Here is a 27,196-nt window from a genome sequence, read left to right as displayed (position 1 = left end):
GTTTTAAAAAAAATAACTCTTCACCTAATTCGTTGGGTGGCAGAGGTGTTGAAGGATCAGGGAAGATGCATTACTGGTTACACAATGGCAATTACAATTGTCAGGTTTATGATCTCAACTGGACTGTCACTTTGCAGTTTCTCTATGAGGAGTTGGGTTAGTTGGAAAGTATGGATTTCCTTAAGCAAGGGTGAATAAATATCAGCCTATTTGCACCAATGTGTTAACAGGGCATGCTTCTTTCAGTCTGAAGAAGGGTCTCGACCCGAAACGTCACCCATTCCTTCCCTCCAGAGATGCTGCCTGTCCCGCCCATTGAGTTACTTCAGCATTTTGTGTCTATTCTTCTTTCCTTGTGAGCTTATCAATTAAAAAAGTTGATAAGTTGGAGGGGGGGGGGGGGGGTGATGGTATTTATCAATCCAATTAGAAACTGGTTACATAGCAAATGGCTTACATGCCTATTGTATATGGTGGAGGTGGAATTGCTTTAATTTTACGTGAGAGTTTCACAACCTGGGCATTTCTTCCTTTTATGCTGTGAAGCATTTCATTTTCTGTTTTGCGTTATTAATCTGGAAGCAACCACATAGTTTCTGCTGGGCAGCAATAGCTCCTCTGACATTAAGCAAGTCAAATAAACCAAAATTTACAGTGAGGTGTAGATAAAATGAAAATCTTGCTTGCAGCACCGTCACAGGTGCATTGACTCAGTCAACACACAAAAACATAAATCATATATAAATGATGCATAAATTCTACAAGCCAGGGAAATGAAAACAACGTAAACAACGCATTTGACAGTAACATGGCCAGGAAGAATTTAGGAAGTGGACCAAATGTGGGGAAATGGGACAAGCTTAGATGGGGCTTGTAGACCTATTATAGACCTATGGTCGACATGGACAAACTGGGCTGCAGTGTTGTACGGTTTAGTGTTGTATAACATATATAACTACAGCATGGAAACAGGCCTGTCCGGCCCTACCAGTCCACGCCGACCATTCTCCCTGACCTAGTCTCATCTACCTGCACTCAGACCATAACCCTCCAATCCCCTCCTATCCATATACCTATCCAATTTACTCTTAAATAATAAAATCGAGCCAGCCTCCACCACTTCCACCGGAAGCCCATTCCATACAGCCACAACCCTCTGAGTAAAGAAGTTCCCTAAACCTTTGTCCCTCAATTCTGAAGCTATGTCCCCTTGTTGGAATCTTCCCCACTCTCAAAGGGAAAAGCCTACCCACGTCAACTCTGTCCGTCCCTCTCAAAATTTTAAAAACCTCTATCAAGTCCCCCCTCAACCTTCTACGCTCCAAAGAATAAAGACCCAACCTGTTCAACCTCTCTCTGTAGCCTAAGTGCTGAAACCCAGGCAACATTCTAGTAAATCTCCTCTGTACCCTCTCCATTTTGTCGACATCCTTCCTATAATTTGGCGACCAGAACTGCACACCATACTCCAGATTCGGCCTCACCAATGCCCTGTACAATTTCAACATTACATCCCAACTTCTATACTCGATGCTCTGATTTATAAAGGCAAGCATACCAAACGCCTTCTTCACCACCCTATCCACATGAGATTCCACCTTCAGGGAACAATGCACAGTTATTCCCAGATCCCTCTGTTCCACTGCATTCCTCAATTCCCTACCATTTACCCTGTACGTCCTATTTTGATTTGTCCTACCAAAATGCAGCACCTCACACTTATCAGCATTAAACTCCATCTGCCATCTTTCAGCCCACCCTTCCAAAAGGCCCAAGTCTCTCTGTAGACTTTGAAAATCTACCTCACTATCAACTACTCCACCTATCTTAGTATCATCTGCATATTTACTAATCCAATTTGCCACACCATCATCCAGATCATTAATGTAAATGACAAACAACAGTGGACCCAACACAGATCCTTGGGGCACTCCACTAGACACTGGCCTCCAACCTGACATACAATTGTCAACCATTACCCTCTGGTATCTCCCATTCAGCCATTGTTGAATCCATCTTGCAACCTCACTATTAATACCCAACGATTTAACCTTCTTAATCAACCTTCCATGTGGAACCTTGTCAAATGCCTTACTGAAGTCCATATAGACAACATCCACAGCCTTGCCCTTATCAATTTCCCTGGTAACCTCTTCAAAAAATTCAAGAAGATTAGTCAAACATGACCTTCCAGGCACAAATCCATGTTGACTGTTTCTAATCAGGCCTTGATTATCCAAATAATTATATATATTGTCCCTAAGTATCTTTTCCATTAATTTTCCCACCACAGACGTCAAACTAATAGGTCTATAATTGCTAGGTTTACTTTTAGAACCTTTTTTAAACAAAGGCACAACATGCGCAATGCGCCAATCTTCCGGCACCATCCCTGTTTCTAATGACGTTTGAAATATTTCCGTCATAGCCCCTGCTATTTCTGCACTAACTTCCCTCAATGTCCTAGGGAATATCCTATCAGGACCTGGAGACTTATCCACTTTTATATTCTTCAAAAGTGTCCGTACCTCCTCTTCTTTTTCTATGACTCTCAAAATGTGTTTGTGCAAAAATACACAATAGGAAACAAGTCCATGATTGTGCAAGAGGTAGCTGTAATGTTCCATTGCTGAGGTAGGATTAATATTTTTCAGGTCAGTTAAAGAAGCTGATAGTTTTAGGAAAGTATCTGTTCTTGAACCTGGTTGCGTGGGACTTTAGACTTCTGTACATCTTGGCCAACTCTATCAGCAAGAAGATGGTGGGGGATCCTTGATGATAAATGTTACCTTCTTAAGGTAGCGTCTCGTGGAGATGTTTTGGACGGTGCGGAGGTTTATGTCCCTGCTGGACTGGGCTGAGACCCCCACTCTATGCAGCCTCTTGTGTTCATGTGGCTTACTATTGCCAGCGCATGCCATGGTGCAACCAGTCAGGATACTTCCTTACATTGCACCTGCACGAGTTTTTGGAGTATCCGGTGACATGCCGAACCTAAGTCGACCTCTAATAAAGCAGAAGCATGAGCACTCTTTCTTTGTGATAACATCTATATGAGTAGACAGGTCATCTGAAATGTTAACACCCAGGAATTTGAAGCTGCTAAATCTCTCCACTCCCAACCGAAAAATGAGAACTGGTGCCCAACTTCCCCTGTCTGAAACCAATGATTAGTTCCTTGGGTTAATCGGCATTGGATAAGAGGTTGTTGTTGCCACACCACTCAGCCAGGTGTTCTATCTCTCTCCCACATGCTGACTCAACACCAACACAATTCAGCCGAAAACAATGGCGCTTTGGTGAATTTATAAATGGTGTTGGAACCGTGCTTCGCCGCATTGCCACGTGTCTAAAGAGAGTAGAGCAGGGAGACCCACTGTCTCTGTCGCTCACTGTCTCTGCTCGTGCCCAAGGCCTGGGGAAGTATCCCAGGAATGAGTAGGTTAACCTATGATGAGCGTTTGTCTGCACTAGGCCTGTACTCGCTGGTGTTTAGAAGAATGAGGGGGGACCTCATTGAAACATACAGAATAGTGAAAGGCTTGGATAGAGTGGATGTGGAGAGGATGTTTCCACTAGTGGGAGAGTCTATGACTGGAGATCATAGCCTCAGAATTAAAGGATGTTCTTTTAGGAAGGAGATGAGGATAAATGTCTTTAGTCAGAGGGTGGTGAAGCTGTGGAATTCTTTGTCACAGAAGGGTGTGGAGGCCAAGTCAATGGATATTTTTAAGGCGGGGATAGATAGATTCTTGATTGGTACGGGTGTTAGAGGTTATGGGGAGCAGGCAGGAGAATGAGGTTAGGAGGGAGAGATAGATCAGCCATAATTGAATGGCGGAGTAGACTTGGGATGGGCCGAATGGCCTAATTCTACTCCTATCCCTTATGACCATATGACCGAAGTAGAAGAAGATACCCAGGATGGAGGGGGCGGTGGATGCGTGGAACAGTGGGCTGGTAAGTGGACTGGCTGCAGAGTGCAGTGCAGGGCACCTCGAAGGTGGCGTGGGCCCCTGGAGGCAGAAAACAGGTCATGATGTTGATTCCTCTTCCTCCTCCTCCATTTCCTATTCTTCAGCTACCAGTATTATTGGTCTAATCTGTAGCTGTACTGTAGTTGTTGCAGGTGGCTGATGCCTGTGGGCACCTCCTGCAAGACATTGAGTTTCTTTGATCATTGCTGCCTGCACAGTGAATATAGGAGAAGCATTATGAAAGCTTAGAATAGTACAACCCAAGAACAGGACTTCAGCCCATGAGGTTTATACCGAATATGATGGTAAATTGCTCCTCTGCCTGCACACAATCCATGAAGGCAAGTGTAGCATAAACCTCCTTTGCCACTCTATCTGGCTACATTCAGGGAGTCATGGGGACTTGGACAACTGCCTTCTTCTGGTAGTCCTGCTAACATGCCCCTCTTGCCTTCACCACAGTCACCCATGTCCGGCAGCAATGAGCATAAGCTAAAGTTGAAGTGCATCTTCGGTCATCGTACTCCATCAAGACCACACCACAGGATTGTCCAAAATGTCAAATGGCAATAAGCATCCACAACCATTTTGGCTTCCGTTCAATATCCAGCAAGCCTGAATGTAACTGAGGATTGCTGCAAGTTGAGAATTGAACAGGGAGCTTCTTCCCATCACTTCTGTCTACGTGCTTAATGCGTGTGTAGGAAGGAACAGCAGTCACTGGGTTAAACTGAAGATAGACACAAAATGCTGGAGTAACTCAGCGGGACAAGCAGCATCTCTGGAGAGAAGGAATGGGTGACGTTTCGGATCGAGACAGGGACAGTCTGAAGAAGGGCCTCGAGCCGAAACATCGGCCATTCCTTCGCGCCAGAGATGCTGCCTGTCCCGCTGAGTTCCTCCAGCATTTTGTGCTTAATGCATGTCTTTACCTAGATTGTCAAGGTACAATCAGGCAACACTGGCATCACATTATGATGCATGAGGGTTGTTGCCACTGCCTTTTTTTTAGTGATTGTGCATCAGGCAAGCATGAACAAAGCACACATGTGAGGTAGATGATGCAACGGTTTCTAGTAATGAACAGATGCAAGCTGCTTTTGAAACCCCATCCAAATTGGCATTCAACTATCAATGAGTATCAGGCCCATTATCACATCCATACAACTTCAGATCGTGTCGTTAGGTAGAAGAGTACATTTTATACAGTTTTCCAACAGTTCATAACAAGTTACACAACACCTTGGAAAATCTAGTTCCTTCATGTGCTTTTTCAAGTTGATCCCATCAGGTAGAGAGATTAGGGACATCAAAGTTATAAAATAAATAAAATAAATCATTAGGGTGTGGAGAGCTGACAAACAGTAACGTGTAAAGAAATAATTCAGCTAAAGTAAAGTTCATAAGTTCATAACTCATAGAAGCGGAAGTAGGCCATTTGGCTTGTTGAATCGACTCTGCCATTCAATCATGGCTAATCTGTCTTTCCCTCTCAACCGCATTCTCCTGCCTTCTCCCCACAACCCTTGCTACCCTTTCTAATCATGAAGTTGTCAATCTGCACCTTAAAAATACCCAATAACGACCTCCACAGCCTTCTGAGGCAATGAATACCACAGATTCTCCACCCTCTGACTAAAGAAATTCCTCCTAATCTCCTTTCTGAAGGTGTGTCCTTTTATTCTGAGGCTGTGGCCTCTGGTCCTAGTCTCTCCCACTAATAACAATATCCTCTCCACATCTACTCTATCCAGGCCGTTCACTATTTGAGTAAGCTTAGGTTTGAGAGAACCCATGAAGCCATTCCACTCTCTAATCTGTGTCATAAAATGTTACCCGTTCAAGATTCGTTTGTTATACAAATGTCGGATCATATTTTTAAATTTCTAATTTAAATCTTGTTAATTGCAAATATATTTAATTCACATTATTGGGCATTGTGGCAGCAAAACATAAAAATGTCTTGTGTTCTTGAGCTCTTATAAAGTTTCTTGATTGGTAAGGGCGTCAAAGGTTATGAGGAGAAGGCAGGAGAATGGGGTTGAGAGGCAAAAATAGACCAGCCATGATTGAACGGCAGAGCAGAATCAAGGGTCCAATGGCCTAATTCTTCTCCGATGTCTCATGAAAATGGTCTGTTTCATGTTGTTATCAGATAGAAGTAATAGCTTGGAAGGTCATATACATGTACGGAAATATTGATATTAAAAATGTGTTGATCCTCATCCAGTTCCCTACTCTCTTCAGTCATTTTTATGTTTATATTTACCATTGAAATTGCCAGTGAACTTTAGAATTAAACTGCCACATATAAACATTGTCTGCAATATTACAGTTGCACTCTGGTCAGGATGTAACATTGCAGACCAAGTGTCTGAAATCTTTGCATTTTAAGCAAATTTATATTCACCAATGATCTATGGCAGAACTATACATTGATTTCAAGCAATAGTAAAATAAAATGAATAATTCTGTTCCAAATTCATCATTAGGATGAGAGTAGATGGTAACAATGAGCTTGTGATGTTCCATGCCACTTTTACGTGTGCATTATTAAATATTTTCTTACTCTTCCAGGGATTGTGCATGTAATGGAACAGTTGTATAAAGTTGCCAATGAGCCAGGTCCCAGTTCCGATGTTTTATAAAGTGATAAACTGTTCTATGCAGTACTAACATGAAAAGTCACCACATGACAGATATACAGCACAATTTAGTCAAGAACTACTCACAGTAGAGCTAAAATAAATTTGGTACTGAATTTGGTACCATTGTAGTCTGATTCTAACACAATTAGCGGTGGCATGGTGGCGCAGCGGTAGAGTTGTTGCCTTACAGCGCCAGACTACGAGTACTGTCTGTACAGAGTTTGTATGTTCTCCCCGTGACTTGCATGGGTTTTCTCCGAGATTTTTGGTTTCCTCCCACGCTCCAAAAACGTACAGGTTTGTAGGTTAATTGGCTGGGTATAAATGTAAAAATTGTCCCCAGTGCGTGTAGGGCAGTGTTAATGTGCGGGGATCACTGGTCGGTGCGGCCGAAGGGACTGTTTCCGCGCTGTATCTCTTAACGACACTAGAAATGTTTATGGAATCCTAGCCACCAAACTCTGTAATTCTACTTTCAGATCCGTGCCTCGGATAATGGGACTCCTCAGAAGTCTACAGCAGTTCGCCTGCACATTGAGTGGATTCAGAAACCTTCACCATCCATTGAACCGTTGGTATTTGACGAGCCTCATTTTAACTTTGCTGTCATGGAGACAGATCCTGTGAATCATATGGTTGGGGTGACTAGCACAGAACTCACCAAGAACCAGCTGTGGTTTGATATTGTCGGTAAGTTATCAATATTAGGGCTGTGTACAGTTTTCCCCTTTCAAACTATACCTAATATACACTTTAGACAAACTCAAGCATAAAACATGTTGACAAAACACACAAGGTTATTAATGTAACATCAATTTCCTAACTGCAATGAAGATAAGTTGTCTTGCCTCTGACAACCGTGTTTAAGTACAAGCCTGACCAATTTGACAGAAGTGTTCCCACTTCAATCTGCCCACAGTTTGATATTAATTGGTGCTTATTATGTCATTTCACTCACAGGCTACAATTAGAGCTACATTAAACAGATAATTTCAAATGAAAACAAAGTTTTATCGAGCTCTGTTTATAATTACAAGTTGTGAATAAATACTATACTGCAATAAAATACATCTCATCTGTAGACATTTAACATGGAGATAAAAGAGTCGTTTTGCCCACAGCACACTTCCTTGAGCACCTGTGGCAGATTCCAATGGTGACGTTGATCGAGGGGCAACAAAATGGAGGATTTTACATGTGCCATTTCACAAAATATTACCATGGGGCCTTTTATGTCCATGTTTTCATATTTTCTCGCAACATAGAAAGAGGCCATTTGCCCCATCAAGTTTATGCTAGCCCTTGGGCAATCCCAACAGTCCCATTCCCCATTAATTTCCCTGTTACCTATTTTAAATCATATGCCAAGCATCCCTCCCCAATTCTTCTGCCATCCACCCACACGAGGAAAAGTCTACTGTAACCAGTTAACCTTCGGGACTTGGAGGAAACTGGAGCATCCAGGGGAACTCAGAGTCACAAGGAGGACATTATAGCACCACACAGACCACACCAGGATCAAACCCAGATCACTGGAGCAAATGCGGACTTAGAATTTCTTACCCGTAATACTGCACGTGCATTTGAAGGGCGCTGCTAACACTCGCTTTACACTGAAACCGCAGGCAAGTAAAGACATGTATTCCCCGAACTAGCAGTGAAAAGGAAATTTAAGCATTATATGTTTTTAAGTAGAATAAACATTTAATGCCAATTTCATCTCTTCCCTTGTGGGTATTCCCGGTGTGGCCTCCTGTACAACAGTAAGAGTAAATATGCAGTGTCAGGGCAGTGTTCAGGATGATCTTGTGGCATCACCACCTTAAAACTAACCTATACTCAGTTTATAATCCTATTTGTATTTTTACAAGGAGATAAAACCACCATTGCTAAGTTAACTGCTTTGTTGCTCTTCAATCCAATACCAGAGAAGTTTTGGCCCCTTTATTCTGATGCTCAAATACCAAACTCTCATGATATGTGGTGAGGTTAATAATTGAAATGGTGAGAGGTATCGTGGAGGCTCCAGGGGACATGGGCATGTCTGTGTGAATTGTGAGGAGAACTCAAATTAAACATTGATTTTAAACAATTTCTGATAATTCCCAACAGCTGCTTCTGTGCTTCTTTATTCATCCCTTTGGCCATCCAAGGTAGACACAAAATGCTGGAGTAACTCAGCGGGACAGGCAGCATCTCTGGAGAGAAGGAATGGGTCATCCAGTCTGACCATCCCTCTGGTCATCCAGTCAGAAGGGGAATACTTGAACACATAGGACAGTGATTGTAAATGGTTGGCAGTAGAGATCCTGCAACAAGTACAGGGTTTAGAAGTTCATAAGTGATGGGAGCAGAATTAGGCCATTCAGCCCATCATGTCTACTCCACCATTCAATCATGGCTGATCTATCTTTCCCTCTTAACCTCATTCTCCTGCCTTCTCCCCATAACTCCTGATACCCTTACTAATCAGGAATCTATCTATATCTCTGCCTTAAAAATATCCATTGACTTGACCTCCACTGCCTTCTGTGGCAATAAATTCCACAGATTCAACACCCTCTGACTAAAGAAATTCCACCTCATCTCCTTTCTAACGGAATGTCCTTTAATTCTGAGCCTATGACCTCTGGTCCAGGACGACTCTCCCACTGGTGGAAACATCCTCCCCACATCCACTCTATCCAGTTGAGGGGGAAGTGCAACATTGCACAAAATATTATTGCAATCAGTTGCTCGATATGGGAGCTGAGGATGTACTCTCTTGAATGTGAGTTGTTTAGTCAGAGTCATATAACACAAAAAAAAATGGCCCTTCGGCCCTTCAGGTCCATGCCGCCCAGCCACGCTAAGTCCATGTTCCAGCACTTGGTCGGTAGCCTTCATTGCCTTGGCCATTCCACCTTGGGGTCGGTGACTGGATTGTCAGTCAGTGAGCAGTGAGGAACTCCACAATTCCAACCCCCTTCTAAGCTGAAGAGAAGTCAACCAATAGCAGTTACTGTTGATGGATGAAGTTTCTAGCCTATGATACATAAAGTCACTTTGCATGCATCCTTACCTAACAGAATAAGTAGAGGCAGGGGAATCAAAAGTCCTGCTGGTAGCTCCTATATAAGTCCTGATATAGGGCACTTTTCTGTCTGCCCCTTGAAGAAATTCAATCCAAAACATGACTGTGTGGGTGAGTTGCATAATTTTTAAAGCTTGGTCTGGATTGCCCATTTGTACAACATTCATGCGCCTAAATGCTATCATGGGCTGTAGCATCAAATGGCGCAACGCACATCTTAACACCACCTTCAAAAAACTAATTCATCCATCCGTAGCCCATCAGTAGCATAAGCTACTCACATAGAGGCAGATCCTGATTATGACTTCGTTTTCTTACTGCCAAGTCATTCAGACCTCAGTCAAATCTCCAACATCTAACATTTTCCAATACTCCAGTCTCATTGCTTCATTGATCTTTTGTGCCCCTTCCCTCAATGTCCTGTAGCTCAGCATCTCTTTCCTTAAACCCTTATTCTTTCACCCATTGCCCCTCTTTCCTCAGTTTAACTTCCTTCGATTTTCATTCCCTCAATATTTGTTGTCTTAATTTCTCTTTCTTTGATGTATTTTTTCTTCATGTCTCTGAGCCCCACCTCCACATCTACTTATCATCCATGCATTTTCACCCCACTCCCAGCAATGGTAGATCTAAGAGAGGGAAGATTTTGTGTGTGCTTTAACGTGTAATGGAGCTTAGGGGCTAGTGGAATCAAGAGATATGGGGAGAAGGCAGGCACGGGTTATTGATTGGGGACGATCAGCCATGATCACAATGAATGGCGGTGCTGGCTCGAAGGGCCGAATGGCCTCCTCCTGCACCTATTTTCTATGTTTCTATGTTTCTAGTTTTATTGTTGCCATGGGATTTGTGCATGAGAGAACATTGCTGGTAGAATCCTGGACACAAAGCTGCCACTGTTCTTCATTGTTGCACCTAAATAATCCACTGGTTTGCTTGCTAAGGATTTCCTTTGTTCAGGCTTGATTCAGTATATCATCCCACAGAAAATCAATTTGGATTGCTTGTTCAATCCTCTGGATTTAGGCATAAATCTGTGGTTTTAATGAAAAATGCGAAAGTAATTCATCAAACACAGAATGAGGCCATTTGTCCCACTGAGTTTATACTGGCATTTCCTGCCTGCACATACTTCAATCAATGTCATGAGCCCAGCAGGTGATGTTTTTTTTCAAAGAACCGTTGAAAGTAGAGCCAAGGTTCTCTCTTTCAGAAACCTTACACCTGCAGATAAGAATCGATTTTATGATTGGTTTAATGCTTGAGGCTTTGTTCAGATTTTTTTTTAAAATATCGATACTGCTTGTTATTGTTGTGAAGTTCGTGTCTGTTTTGTTGCAAATCCAAAGAAAATTTGGTTGCAGTCTCTGGTTATTGTGAAGAGGTGCGTGCAGCTCATGTCTTTTAGTTCACCGCGTGAGAACATTCAGTCCAAGTGATACAGATATGATCTGTGTAGGCTCACAGGCTCGGAAAGTTCACATTAGCACTGTTCTGAATGTAGTGAGCGACAGGGATAACCCAAGATGCAGCATGCCCTCTGATGGTACTAATTACTCGACCTTACTAAACGCATTCATAATTTATGCACCATAACATCTGTCAAAACATTTTTTACCTCCTGATCTTTTGGGATGGGCTTACACAAGAGTTTCCGAGGGATATTTCAATTGGGTTACTGTACAAACATACTGTTTATGTTATACTATGCGGTAAAGTTCTAGTTAGATCCCACTTACATAGAAACATGGAAAATAGGTGCAGGAGTAGGCCATTCGGCCCTTCGAGCCAGCACCGCCATTCAATATGATCACGGCTGATCATCCAAAATCAGTACCCCGTTCCTGCTTTCTCCCCATATCCCTTGATTCCGTGGATTCACTTGGAGTATTCTTTTCAGTGCATTTTCAGAAGGCACATGATTTACTTGCCTTCATTAGTCGGGGTGTTGAGTATAAGACTCAAGAAGGTAGGTTGTGGCTTTATAGGACATTGATAGGCCGCAAGTGGACTATTGCATACAGTTGTGGAAGGAAAGGGTTTTCGAGGCTTTGGAGAGGGTGCAGAACAGGTTTACCAGAATGCTGACTAAAATAGAGGCTATTAGCTGTAATGAGAGGTTGAACAAATGTGGATTGTTTCCTCTTGTGCGTCAGAGGTCGTGGGGAGATCTGATAGCTGTGTATAAAATTATGAGAGGCATAGATAGAGTAGACAGTCAGAACCTTTTCCCCATCATGGAAGTATCAAAAGACTAGATGGCATAGCTTTAAGGTGAAAGGGGCAAATTTTAAAGGAGAAAATGGAGGCAGATACGATAGGCAGATACGATACGATAGTGACATTTATGAGGCTACATGAATATGCATGGAATGGAGGAATATGGATTACGTGCAGACAGAGGAGATTAGTTTAACTTGGTATCATGTTCGACATGGACATTAGGGCTGAAGGGGCTGTTCTTGTATGGTACTGCTTTATGTTTCCACACCGTGCCATATTTCGGGCTGGAAGGTTCAAAGTGCCCCACAGATCTGCCACAATAATTCTTGGGGCTATGATTTGCACAGGTTAGGCTTGTATCTTGAATTGAGAAGATCAATGGATGATCTGTTCAAGTTGATTACGATGATTAATGGATTTCAAAGGGTGGCATTCGAGAATCCTAACAGGACAGCAAAAGGCCGTTTGATCCATAATCCACCGTCTCATTTATTCAGTTTAGGCCCAAACATCAATATTTCCCATAAATCAAATTATCCTAGAGTTTAATTAACCACGAGTTGTCTTTGAATAGATTTCTGTGCCTTGTCTCCTTTATAATTTTTTTGCCAATTATTTTAAATTTGTCCTCTTACATTCTCACTCATCAGAAACAATTTTGCCCTCTTTAGAAAAAAAAATCCTCATCTATTGAAATGTTTTTATTAGGCTCTGGTTTTCCAGTCGTATATTATCAAACTGATTCCCCCTCCTTATTTTCTCCAGGACTTTAAAATAAGTAATTAATTAGCTCTTTTAATGATAATGAACTAGTGTGAATGGGTGATCGATGGTCGGCATGGACTTGGTGGGCCAAAAGGCCTGGTGCCATGCTTTATCTTTCAACCAATCAATCCAATTGATCAACCAAAGACTCAATGGTTCACATGGCCTCTTCCTATACTGTACGATTCTAACCTGCACTGGGATGCAGTCATTTTTCATTTGTGTGTTCACAAAAATGGACATGGGCTAAAATTGACCACATTGCATAAACAAGCTTGTCCTCACCAAATTGTCATGTCCTCAACTATCCCAGCCGAGTTGACAGAATTTCATGTTCTGATGAAAGGTCATGATTTTGAATTTTTTCTCTGTGTTTAGCTTCCACAGATGCTGCCGGACCTGCCGAGCAATTTCTGTTGTTATGATAGAATATCTTTCAGATCCTGGATGAGTTGCGTTTTTGTGAGAGCTAACAGGCTAACATCAATAAGGGCATCTCTGCACAAAGTGGAGCATGTATCTGGCGCTTTCCTTCTCTGTTCCAACCAGCTCCAACTGAGTAATGAATTTATTAAATAAACCGCTGTAGTCGCCTCTATCTCCCAGTGACTACTGGTTGTTTGGTACCTCTGTCTCAATGCTAGTGAAGTTAGTTTACACAGAGAGAAAAGAGGTGCAAATTATGTGCAAGTTGTAAAGCAACCAATGAAGCATCTGAACGTGAATATAGTAAAAACAAGAGGATTTGCAAGGGGAGGCTTGAGAAAGTCCTTACACCCTCTCAATGTCATTCCATTCAAGGTGTTACCATATGGGATCTGGCAGGCTCTCCATTCCCACTGGGTAATCCATCTGCTTATCACAATGTGTTCACCTTGGCTACACAAATAATACATCTCCTGTTGCTCAGATTCCTCTAAGATGCCATTTTATTACATTGTTAACTCATTGCACTATCTTTTCTCTTTTCTGTCTGGTAGGAAGAATATTTTTGTCGTTTTGTTTAGAGTTGGCGTGCAGGTACAGCAGGCAGTGAAGAAAGCTAAAGTTGGCCTTCATAACGAGAGGGTTTCAGTATAGGAGTAAAGAGGTTCTTCTGCAATTGTATAGGGCCCTGGTAAGACCACATCTGGAGTATAGTGTACAGTTTTGGTCTCCTAATTTGAGGAAGGACATCCTTGTAATTGAGGCAGTGCAGCGTAGGTTCACGAGATTGATCCCTGGGATGGCGGGACTGTCATATGAGGAAAGATTGAAAAGACTAGGCTTGTATTCACTGGAGTTTAGAAGGATGAGAGGGGATCTTATAGAAACATATAAAATTATAAAAGGCTAGACAAGCTAGATGCAGGAAAAATGTTCCCAATGTTGGGGGGGTCCAGAACCAGGGGACACAGTCTTAGAATAAAGGGGAGGCCATTTAAAACAGGTGAGAAAAAAGAGGTGTAGATGCACCTTCTTCATTATGACATCTGTGTGGGCCCAGAGGAGGTCATCTGAGATGTTATCACCTTAGAATTTGAAGCTGCTAACTCTCTCACTGCCGACCCACTAAAGCCTGGCAAACACCAACAAGGTGAATGAATAACAAATCTTAGGTTTTAAGCTGTGTTTGGTTTGGGATGAAAGTAGTTTGGGGATTGAATGAGTTTGCTGATTTTCTTGGATTAAGTCAAGTAGACCTTCAAGACCTTTCGCTTCCCCTGCACAGGCATGTTTATTCATTTAATTTTGTTTGCTCTTGAAATGATACATCGGGCTTCCCTGGGAGGCCACAGTGATGGCACAATGGTTAAGTTACCCAAACAGTAATTCAGAGGCCTGGACTAACAGTTAAGAGATATGTGTTTAAATCCCCTGTAGCACTTAAATTCAATTTGCCCATGAGTGGATTGGTGTAAAAGCCCATATAGCCCATATGATTCTGAAACAATGACAGAACAGAGTAAGGGAAGGAGATAGAGAGCTTAGAAAGATGGTGGAAAGCCAACAACCGCTCCCTCGCTGGCAACAAGACGAAGGAGCTATTGATTTTATCAAGGAGGTGGCGTACATGTCCCAGTCGGCATCAATGGTGCCAATGTGAATATCGGCGAGAGCTTCCAGTTCCTAGGCGTAAATATCTCCAACAAATTGCCCTGGACCAACCACTTTGAAGTTACAACCCAAGCACGTAACTTGGATGATGGGTTTACACAGGAAAGAGAGAGGGGGAAGAGGGTGTGATACTTAAAACAGAATAATTCAATGTTCATACAAAAGGGTAGAAAGCTGCTCTTGATATTGGTGCAGTGTTTAACTAAAATTGGTGCCGGGAAACCCTGATAAAACAACGTGCTTGGCCATAAAAGTGAAAAAACTCTCATACTTGGAGTCAAATCATGCACACAGGAGAGTTGTGGTTGTTGAGGTCAATCATTAATTGCTGTCATCAATGCAGAACGTTCACTGGGCACAATCATCCTCAACTATTTCATCAATGATCTTCCTTCCATCAGAAGGTTAGAAGTGGGAACGCTCGCTGATGTTTGCACAATCGTTCAATTTCATTAGAAAGCCGTCAGCAAAAGAAGCGATCCACACACACACACACACACACACACACACACACACACACACACACACACACACACACACACACACACACACACACACACACACACACACACACACACACACAAACAAGCAGCGAGACCATGGTTGCATTCAGACCTGGACCAGTGAGAGGCAAATAACATTCATGACAAGAAGTGTCAAACGACGGCTACCTCCAACATGGGAAAGCCCAATCTTGATACCCATTGAAACTCAACAGGACCAGCCATAAAGTGTACTGTAGCCATGAGCATGTTAGAGGGTGAATATCCCGAAGGAAGTGACTTATCTCCTGGTATCCAAAGCCTTTCCACCACTTACAAGGTACAAGTCAGGAAAGCAAAGGCAACAGCCCCAACAATGTCTTAAGAGGTTGACACTATCCAGAATAAAACATCCCATTTAATTGCCACTGCCACCCTAAACACTGATTCCCTCCACCCACCAGCACTCTGTGGCTGCAATATGCACTCCAGTGATTGCTTGGGCTACTCTGACAGCATCCCCCAAACACATGTCCTCTACCCACAAGAAGAAACAGGAGCAGCAGGTGGATAAGAGGACCACCATCAGCAAGTGCCACATCATCCTGACCTTTATCTATATTATTCCGTGAAATGTTGCCAATTGCTACTGAATCTAAAGTCCACACTTCCCGAGCCAGGAACTGTGTGGAATTAGCTTCATTGGAAAGGCAAGAGGTGTCCAAGATGCCTGCTCATTAGCACCTTCTCAAGGACTGTTGGAGAAGGGCAATAAATGATTGAATGTATATGACATTCACACCCCTAACCATTATTTAAAGGCAACTGCTGCCATTTCTAGCGTGTCTGAAGAAAGCTGTGGGTCTGTGAGCAGGGACAGGCTCAATTAAATCCTCCACATATGCTTTCATCTGTTTCTCAGCAGAGCTTTGCCATGTTTCTTTGCGAAGTGTCTCTTCATGTCTTATCTTCAGGTTAGATGGAGTGCATTCCAGTGTTATTTGTGCTTGGTTATTTGGAACATATGCACCCAGATGGAATTTTTACTTTCTCTTGTGCAGTATTTGTTCCACTGTTATTTTAACATGATGTGAATTAAGAGTATCAATGTGAGAGGTTTTGTGAGCTCACATTGAATCTGGGGCAAAAGTCCTTCAGCAAAACACAAAGTGTCGGAGGAACTTAGTGGGTCAGGCAGCAGGTGTGGAGGGAATAAACAGGTGAAAACTTGGGTTGGAACTCCTTTTCAGACTGATGGTTTGAAGTGGACCACTCTGAAGAAGGTTGCCAACCTGAAACGTGTCTGAAGAAGGGTCTCGACCCGAAACATCAACCATTCCTTCTCTGCAGAGATGCTGCCTGTCCCGCTGAGTTACTCCAGCATTTTGTGTCTGTCTTCGGTGTAAACCAGCATCTGCAGTTCCTTCCTACACTTGAAACGTTATCTGTCATTCCCTCCATAGATGTTGCCCGACCTACTGAATTTCTGCAGGTCTTTGTGTTTTTCTCAAGATTCCAGCATCTGTAATTCCTTGAGACTCAATGATTTAATGATATTTTATTGTCACATGTAGCTAAGTACAGTGAAATGCTTTGTTTTGCAAACAACCCGGTAAAATCATGTAGAGGTTATAGATGTAAATGACAACGCGCCACGATTTTTGCAACCCTCGTACACCTCAAGCGTCATGGAGAATAACGTTATTGGTGCTTCTATATTACGTTTGAATGCCATCGATCCAGACGCAGGAGACAATGCCCGATTGAAATTTTATTTTCTGGAGTCCGCTCTTCAGGACACACAAACAACGTCTTATGTTGCAATTAACTCGACGAGTGGAGTCATATTTGCCCAGAGATCATTTGACTACGAACAGTTGAAACACTTCCGCGTCCATGTTCAGGTGCAGGATTGTGGAGTCCCACCGCTCACCAGTAACAAGTTTGGTCATGTTTTGGTGCCGACAATGTTACAGAGGTTTACCGAACATTTCTATCTACTGCCATCCGTATGGGTCCCTCTTCATTCTCCACGCCTTCCCCACCCGCTGGGTCCCCTCTTTGTTCTAGGCGGACTTCAGTCTCAAATACCTTCAGGTTGGTCCTCTCATCTCTTTGTATTCTCCAACAGGTGGGGATGTTGAGGAGGAATTTGAAATTGAGAAGAACAGTGGTACCATCACCATTGCCAAAGAATTGAATGCCAGCCGGACATCAAATTACAACCTAACAGTACAAATGACCAATGGAACAGATTCTGTCACAACTCAGGTACAAGAGTAAATGAATATTGGTGCTAGCAGGGTGCACTAGTTACTTAATAGTTAATTCAAGGGTCTATGAAGGGCCTGAGTCTGAAAGATTCCATGACCCAAATATCAGAAGCTGCTTGCTCCAAAATGCACAGAGTTACAACATTGGCTTTTTGGGATCGGCAAAAAATGGTTGCAAAGTTTATTGCGACAATAGAGACATTTGACTGCTCAGGGAGCATTGTTAAGTGTTGGGTAATTAAACCCTTCCTGAAGTGAATGGGCAGTTCATTTCATGGATTGCTGATCTTAATATCTAAAGTAAAAGATTAATAATGGGTAGAAATTTGACCAAGCATGGGATGCTGTGACCAGTTCTGGGCACCGCACCTTAGGAAAGATTTGGAGCATTCGAGGGAGCACAGCATAGATTTCAGTGACACAAAAAGCTGGAGTAACTCAGCGGGTCAGGCAGTATCTCTAGAGAAAAGGAATATGTGACGTTTCGGATCGAGACCCTTCTTCAGACTCCACCCGAAATGTCACCTGTGCCTTTTCTCCAGAGATGCTGCCTGACCTGCTAAGTTACTCCAGCGTTTTGTATCTATCTTTAGTTTAAACCAGCATCCGCAGTTCCTTCCGACAGATTTGAGTGATTCTTTGATACCAAAAATGAAGTGATGAAGGGGGTTGGGGTTGTGGGCACGTGAAGTCAGCATACTTATTTCTCATTCTCGCCCATTCAGTTTCTGGCTTGGATCATCGGCAAAAAGAATTGTTCCCTTTATTTGCAATGTTCATTAACAACATGAAAATCAGCACTTTGTAATCCCATTTGTTTTCATGCACCAGGCATATGTCAAAGTGATTGACCTCAACGACCACCGGCCACAGTTCCTGGAGAGTAAATATGACGTGTGGATTCCTGAGGATACTCCTCGCACGACTGAGATCCTGCGGATCAGTGCGCAAGACACAGACGGGAACAACAAGCTGATTTATACCATCCAGAGCAGCGTGGATGCTGAGAGTCTGAAGCTGTTTTACCTGGACCCTGTCAGTGGAATGCTGCTGATTGCTGATGCATTAGATTATGAATCAATGCACCTACACACGCTCACTATTATGGTAGGTGAAATACATTACCATCAAGGGAGCCGAACAATTTCCAATGGATTGTATGTTAAGCTTAGTTTTTTTAATTTAGAGATACTGAGCGGAAACAGGCCCTTCGGCCCACCGAGTCCGCACCGACCAGCGATCACCCCACACACTAGCACTATCCTACTCACTAGGGACAATTTACATTTATACCAAGTCAATTAACCTGCAAACCTGTACGTCTTTGGAGTGTGGGAGGAAACCGAAGATCTCGGAGAAAACACAAACAGGTCACGGGGAGAGCGTACAAACTCCGTACAGTCAGCACCCATAGTCAGGATCAAACCCGGGTCGCCGTAAGCGCTGTAAGGCAGCAACTCTACCACTGCGCCACCGTGTCGCCCTTCTCATCCTCTCATCCATGTTTAATTTTGTGGGCAGGATGGATTCTATGCAGTAGTTTTCTCAATATTGTCCCCACTTCAATGTCAGAAAATTGGTGGAAGCCCAATTAATGGTTTAATTGATTGATTGAGACTTTATTATCACATGTGACATGTCATAGTGAAATGCTTTGTTTTGCTTTACCCTATACAAGGTACTGTATGCAAAGAGTCGCCACGTATAGGCAATGTATTCATTGTATTCTCCAATGGCCCCTCTTTGTTCTCGACGCCCCCCTCCCCCCCCCCCAAGCCGGGCCCCTCTGTGTTCTCTGCAGCTTTCCCCAAGTGAAGCAGACCATTGAAGATTGTTAGCATCAAACATCCCCTTATTAAATCCAGCACTGTGAGGCTGGGTGCAACTCTTTCCATCAACCATAAATAAATACAGAATGTGCTGGCTGTTCTCAGCAGACCAGTCAGCATCTGTGGAAAGAGAAACAGTGTTAACATCTCCCAACGATGTACTTCAATACTGAGTACCAATTATATGTTGTTCCATCAAAACATTTTTCCACTCTCCACTGCCAGCCCACCTCTGGTCTTTTATTAAGTGACAAGGGTACCGATCTATGCTGGGCCCTTATCTCCACATGGGGACTGGATCGATCTCTTCCAGACTCATTTTCTTTGGGAGCCAATCCATCAACTGAGGTTGAAATTGGAATTATTAAAGAGATAAGGCAGAGTTAAAATGAAATTTGCAGAAAGCCTGAGATTATTACACTGGACAGTGATTTCCCATTGCACTTTCTTTCTTATTCAAGCACTTCATGACTTCTTTAATAGGTGACATGTAAACCTGCGCTTGCGTAAGCAATTCTTTAAGCCCACTGTTTTATGTTCTGCGTCTCAGTATTCTTGGTAGCAGTGCGCTACTGCGCATGCGACTGCCTCCACAAGCCATCCAGCTGGTCTTGTGGATACTCCCACGTGGTCTCCGCATCGGAGCTTCCACATGGTCTCCACGTCGGAGCTTCCACATGGTCTCCATGTCAGAGCTCCCATGTGGTCTCCATGTTGGAGCTCTCACCTGGTCTCCATGATGGAGCTCCCATGTGGTCTGCATGTTGGAGCTCCCACCTGGTCTCCATGATGGAGCTCCCACCTGGTCTCCGTGTTGGAGCTCCCATGTGGTCTCCAAGCTGGAGCTCTCACATGGTACTGCACTGTATAAATACTGCACGTATGCAGTCATGCTTCTATTTACGACTTGCTTAATATCTGACTCATGCAAGGGGTCATAGAACGCAACCCTTACGGAAATCAGTGCCGTCTGTACTGGGATTGACGGATATCATTGCCACTTTAAGTCTGAGATAAATTAATTGGGAAAGTTCAATTTCATTTCAAGCTGATTCCATAACAATGCCATTGAAAGGATCACAGTCTGAATCTGCGGAGGCTGAGGATTTGAACCAGAAATAATTTTCATTATTGCTGGCAGCATATGGGAAAAGCCAGGACTGAGCCAAACCTGCACCGTCCACCATATGGTTGCTGTCAATGAGCAACATGATACATTATATTAGTTTCCACACCACTTATAAGCAGATTGGGATATTCAAGGTCATAAACGCAGTATTTCTGTAGCCTACTTTGCTAAGTTTCATGGTCGTAAATCATTCTTTTCAAACTCCAAACTGACAGATTATTTCATTTCCATTGTAGGTATTGTAACATACATCAAACCATTCTTTAACACCAAGATTTGAGACTTAATGCAACAGAGCCATGGAATGATATTTTCTTTGGGACATTGAACTGGAAATCTGTTCAAATAGAAGATTTCCATTACTAAACTTGCCATTTTATTAGCAAGTAATTTTTTTAAATAAAAATAAATATTTTTATTTTAAAAATAATATCTCAATTAGTTTTGCATGTACAGACAGCACCCGTAGTCAGGATCGATCCCGGGTCACTGGCGCTGTAAGGCAGCAACTCTACCTCTGCACCAATTTTGGGTTTGTTTTGTTAACTGGTTCTATGACAGTAAGCAAAGACAAAAAGACATTGTAAGAGCTCTAATTAGCTGACAGTATCCCTTTATAAATGGAATGATAAATGTCAAATGAAGAAACAAATATATTTTCAAGAAATCTGTGTCATTTTTACATCCAGTCCTTCAGTAATTGGGCAGATTAATGACCAAAGATGTGTTATAAAATTGTAAATCATATGAGTATAACATTGGGCAAGAAATATATTTGCAGATGTATAGATTAAAATGTCACAGAAAAGATTTGACTTATTAACAAAGGTGTGAAAAGGAAGACATTTGTCTTTAGTTGCTAGCCTAAATTTATGTATTTGAATTATCCACCTGTTGCATTCCTTGCCACATATTCAATTTGTTTGATTTCAGGACAAATTAATCTGGAGACTTTATTACAATTGGTGGTTGGTACTTTTGGCCAGACATAAATGTCAGTAGCCTTCAATAAGGAAGAATGAACATGCATTAGTGCAAAACTTTTCATAGCCTCAGGATGTTGTAAACCACTTCAGAGCATGATGAGCAATGTGGTTATGATTACATAATCTATTCTAAGTGTTGGTTAAGACATGAGTGTTGGCCAGGGCACTGGGGAGAGCTCCGGTAAAATATGTTATTGAATGTTTTATACCCATGTGAAAAATTGGGCTCTTTGTTTAGTGTATCATTTCAAAGGATATTTACAATATTGTTGAAAGGTCAATTACTTGAAATGTCATCTCTGTCCATGGATAGGAAAGGTTAAGAGGGATATGGACCAAATGTGGGAAAAATGGGACAAATGGGGCATCTTGGCCGACATGGATGAGTTGGGCCAAAGGGCCTGTTTTGGTGCTGGAAGATGCTATGACTCTGATTCTTGCCACGGATGCTGTTTGATTTGCTGACTAATTTGAGCATTTTTTCTTTTTTTAATCCCAGATTTCCAGCATCTTTTTTTTGCCTTTCCATCGTATTGTTCACTGCCCAACAAAGCTTGGGCTCTTATCTATGCGTGTTCGACGTGTAACTTTGTAAGAAAGTAGAGTGATAAAGCCAACAGAAGGGTCCCGACCCGAAACGTCACCTATCAGTCTGAAGTACGTTCCCGATACAAACCGTCACCTATCCATGTTCTCCAGGGTGCTGCCTGATCCACTGAGTTGCTCCAGTCTTTTGTGTCTTTCCTTAGCCAACAGAATATCATGATGGGTGATATAAGAAAATAACTGCAGATGCTGGTACAAATCGATTTATTCACAAAAAGCTGGAGTAACTCAGCAGGTCAGGCAGCATCTCGGGAGAGAAGGAATGGGTGACGTTTCGGGTCGAGACCCTTCTTCAGACTGAAGAAGGGTCTCGACCTGAAACGTCACCCATTCCTTCTCTCCCGAGATGTTGCCTGACCTGCTGAGTTACTCCAGCTTTTTGTGAATAAATCATGATGGGTGAAATTATTTTCAAGTGTCGCGTGATTCAAGCAGTTCCGACATTGACGGTCCAATTGAGCTAGCCTTAGTAATGAAGATTGAGCTCCACCAGTCAGACTACATCTGCTCCCTTGTTATCTTCTATGCTTCTTTTGAATGTTGTTTAGCATGGAGGCATACCGTTGTGACATCAGACATAGGTTGTATCTGGATTTGAATTCATTAAATGTGATGTGTTGCTGTTCCACATAATTCGTTCCCCGCCGAATGGTAGCCAAGTCTCAGCTAGTGAAATGAGTTGTCAGCTGCTTCTCCATTTGTGTCAAATCTGATGGGGTTTATCTATTTATTTTATTTATTTATTTTCCAGTCAATACAATACAACAGATTGACCAAACAGTTGTGAAAGTCAAATAGTGCGAAATCATTGTATCAAAAATAAAACACATGATATTTTTTGACCGGAAAAAAAAAAGGTGTAGGCAGAAGCCAAAGCTTATTGTGCCTACCCTTAATACTTAACAAAACATAATTTTAAAAAACACAACATCATAAGTCAGAAACAGATAAACAAAACATGGAAAGAAACACAAATATAGTCAAGAACCATCGTTTCTGTCATGTCAGTCATTTTTCTCAGTGCTGATCACATATTTTGTATCTTTCAAATATAATATTTTTGAACATTTTCTTGAATTTACACGTATTATTACTACTACACTCTTTTAATTCATTGTTGCGACTATTCCATAAATTGACCCCTTTAACAGTCACACATCTATTTTTCACATTTGTTCTTACCCTCATTTTTTCAAATATATAATTACCCTGAGTGGATACCTGCTCTCCCTCACTGAAAACAACCTTGGATACACTCAGGAAGTGTTCTTTCTTTTGCTCTAAACATTATTTGTAGAGTTTTAAAGTCTACTAGGTCCATAAATTTTAGGGCATATGATTTCATAAATAATGGGTTGGTTGGGTCATTATAACCAGCCTTATTGACAATTCTTATAGTTCTTTTTTGCAATATAAAGATTGAATTAGTGCTAGTTTTCTAGGTGCTTCCCCATACTTCCACACAGTATGTAATATTTGGAATAATGAGTGAACAATATAATGTAAATAGTGAATTTTGATTCAAGATGGCATTAGTTATGTGCAGTATTGCAATGGATGTAGACAGTTTTGATTTGATATGTTTTATGTGAGGTTTCCAACAGAGTTTATGATCTATTATCACTCCCACAAATTTATTTTCATACACTCTTTCAATTTCTACATCATTAATCTGCAACAGCAACCACTTGTATTTTCATTGCGACGTTAACAGAGTGAAGCACCTGAACAGGCTCCACGGGTGTGCTATCAAACAGCATTTGAGTCAGCCAAATATAGTGAAATTGGTATAAGATATAAATACAATTTGTATTATGCACAGAGTCTCTGGTCTCTTGCCCAGAGTAGGTGAATTGAGGACAAGAGGACATGGGTTTATGGTGAAGGGGAAAAGATTTAATAAGAATCTGAGGGCTAACTTTTTCATCACAAAGGGTGGTGGATGTATGGAGCAAGCTGCCAGAGGAGGAAGTTGAGGCAGGGACTATCCCAACGTTCTAGAGGCAGTTTGTCAGGTACACGGATAGGACAGGTTTGGAGGGATATGGACCAAATGCGGGCAGGTGGGACTATTGTAGCTGGGATATGTTGGCTGGTGTGGGCAAGTTGGGCCGAAGGGCCGGTTTCCACGCTGTGTCACTCTATGACTCTATTGTTGTTGATGACCAAACACTTGGCCAAAAGAGTTCATTTTGTAGAGCATCTTAAATAGAAAAGAGCATTAGAGATACAGAGTTCAGGGAAGAGATTCCAGTGTTTGGGACCATGTTGATGAAAATATGCTGCCTGTGATGGAGCAATGATTTCAAAGAATGATCAAGAAGCCAGTTGTCACAGTGAACAGATATCATGAAGAACTGTTGGACTGGAGATCACTCTGATAGGTTTAGGTTTAGTTTTAGTATTGATACAAGTGCCTTAGTATGGTGAAAAGCTTCGCTTAGCATGCTATCCGGTCAAATCAGATAAGATTATACATGAATACAAGCAATCAAAATATATTTCCTAGCATTATGGCATAACAGTTCCAGAGGCAAAGTCCAAGGCAGAGGGAAATCAGACTGTACCCTAGTTTATAAAAGGACTGTTCAGAAGCCTGATAACAGTGGGGAAGAAGCTATTCCTGAGTCTGATCTCACACTTCAAGCTTCTGTACCTTCATCCTGATGGAAGTGAGGAGAGGAAGGAATGTCTGGGGTGGCAAAGGTATTTGATTATGTTGACTGCTTTCCTGAGACATAGAGACATCATTGATGGATTTGACCCAAAAAAATCAGAAATAACATTTTGAGGGGTAGATTAATATTGTCTTGATTTTCTCACCAATCATATAAAACAAAAATCAGAAAATAATTAATTAGAATAAAAGAAAGAAAAAAAGTGACTTTAGATGTACAAATTATTAATTTAGAGTGAAAGGAATTAGATTGATTAATTAGAAGTCTAAGGAAGTGACATTTGAATGGTCTTTAAAAAAGGTCAATCATTCATAAAATATTGGTTCAGTTTTATTAACCAATAAAGTAATTGAAACATTTCAAAATAAGGGAGGCGCAATGGCATAGGATCAGTGTCAATAATAGGGACACAAGATGGTGGAATTTTGAGTAAATAATGAAGTATTGGAGGAACTCAATGGGTCAGGCAGCATTTGTGGAAGGATTGGACTGATGACATTTTGGTTTGGGACATCCACATCAAACATCCACTTCAGACCATTAGTCTGAAGAAGGATCCCAACCCAAAACATTATCTGGCCATTCCCTCCACAAATGCTGCCTGTGAGTTCCTAAAGTACTTTGGTTTTTTTTGCTCAATGTTAATAATGTTGCACAATAAAGACAAGGACATGATTTAGGATTAATAGTTTAAAAAAAATTGTTTGGTGTTCATCCCCGAAAATAATTCTGGCTGTAAGTAATGGGTTTGAGGGACACCATGGCAGCCTTCCAATAGAACTGTTGGATACTTTGCCAATATCAAAAAAATTGGCAGCACTTCATTTTTAGAGGATTATGATTTGTCAATTACTCTTTAATAATGATTTTTCCTCAGAGATTATTTTTTTCTCTGTGGGATCAGAAGGCTTGATAAGGTAATGCTTTCATTCAAAGTGTCAAGTGCAGACCAAGTGCAGAATTTGGAGCTTAATTAGGATCCACGTGAAATGGCAATTTACAACAACATTTATTCACTTGCTGAGGATGGTTTAATATTCTTCCTTTACTGATGAATCAATATCCTTCCTTGTATACCACTTGGCTGAAGTACTGATGATAGGCATGGATGCAGAATATACTGTGAGTGGGGGACTTCAATCCATCAGCTGGAATGTCTTGCTAGAACCACCATTGGTCAAATTGATTGAATAATGAAGGTAAAACGGCTTGAGGCAAGCGGGTTGACTAACACGAAGGAAAACCTGCATGAACTCTGACACCAGAGGCTCATGTGAATGTCTGGTGTTAGTGACCACCCGCACAGTTCTTAAGAAGGCAAGGTTTCATATCTACACCGAGGACAGCCTTCAGCATGGAAATCAAGAATCTGCAGATGATGGAAATCCGAAACAAAAACAGAAAATGATGGAAACACCCAGCAGGCCAGGCAACGTCGATCCACAGATGCTGCCAGAATTGCTGAGTTTTTCCAGCACTTGCTGTTTTCCTTATACCCTATGTCACATTGTGTGGATCTACCAACTTTGTAGATTTGATAGACTTTGATGCATATAACAGAATGATCAGCCATGATCACATTGAATGGCGGTGCTGGCTCGAAGGGCCGAATGGCCTCCTCCTGCACCTATTGTCTATTGTCAAACATTATAATCACATGGTATGAAATAACTCCCACTGTACCGCCTCCATCAAGTCTGTGGTAAAATCCTGGCCTGAATGACTATGGCAAGAAAATCTGCCAGTAGACCCTACCATAAAATATGGTTCCAATGAGGTGAAGCTACAACATAGGACATTGTTAGAGGTATGGAGCATACATTGATGCCCATTTAGGTAATATGACTTAAAATTCATACATTGGATGAACAGACTATCCTGTTTCATTTTGCTCAAGAGTAGATGAAAATTTAATATTTAAGAAAATACCAATTGTCAATAAAATGAAAATATTCTCAGGTATAATTTTTTTGTGTATGCCTGACAGGTTCGTGACCAGGAAGTTCCAGTGAAGCGGAACTTTGTTCGAGTCAACATTAACGTGGAGGATTCCAATGACCACCCTCCCAGGTTTACTAGTCCTGTTTACAAAGGCAGTGTCATGGAAAATGCACCATTTGGATCTGAGGTTGTGCAAGTGACCGCTTTGGATAAGGACACAGGAGTAAATGCAGAAGTCATGTTCTCCATTCAATCAGGTAATGATATCAAAATAAGCCATCTTAAGGGTACCTTGGAACACTCATTCCGTGCAATTGTTAAACATGGATAGCTTTACACTGATTAAAATATAAAATAGCATGTCTGTACACGATAGCCCACAAAGATTTATAGCCTCTTAATTACAGCAATAAAACGTAGCCAATTTCACTGCTGTGGCTGCAGCCTCTGCCGTGCTATTTTCGTATTCTGCAAAACAAAGATATTCAG

At 41.8% G+C, this 27,196-nt stretch overlaps 1 protein-coding gene across 1 annotated transcript in view; it reads left to right on the top strand.

The window, feature by feature from the left end:
- The window catches only part of LOC144600221 (protocadherin Fat 1-like), a 119,849-nt gene that overhangs the window by 23,116 nt on the left and 69,537 nt on the right, over window positions 1-27,196 (top strand). Inside the window, exons 5-8 of the mRNA XM_078411753.1 lie at window positions 7,105-7,315; window positions 17,397-17,536; window positions 18,370-18,645; window positions 26,754-26,964. Coding sequence (XP_078267879.1) covers window positions 7,105-7,315; window positions 17,397-17,536; window positions 18,370-18,645; window positions 26,754-26,964 — 838 coding nt within the window. The remainder of the gene's footprint in view (window positions 1-7,104; window positions 7,316-17,396; window positions 17,537-18,369; window positions 18,646-26,753; window positions 26,965-27,196) is intronic.

The sequence above is a fragment of the Rhinoraja longicauda genome, chromosome 14, assembly GCF_053455715.1.
Source record: "Rhinoraja longicauda isolate Sanriku21f chromosome 14, sRhiLon1.1, whole genome shotgun sequence".
NCBI classification, from domain to species: Eukaryota; Metazoa; Chordata; class Chondrichthyes; order Rajiformes; family Arhynchobatidae; genus Rhinoraja; species Rhinoraja longicauda.
Note: the sequence above shows the minus strand (reverse complement) of the source record. Positions and strands in the feature narration are given on the sequence as shown.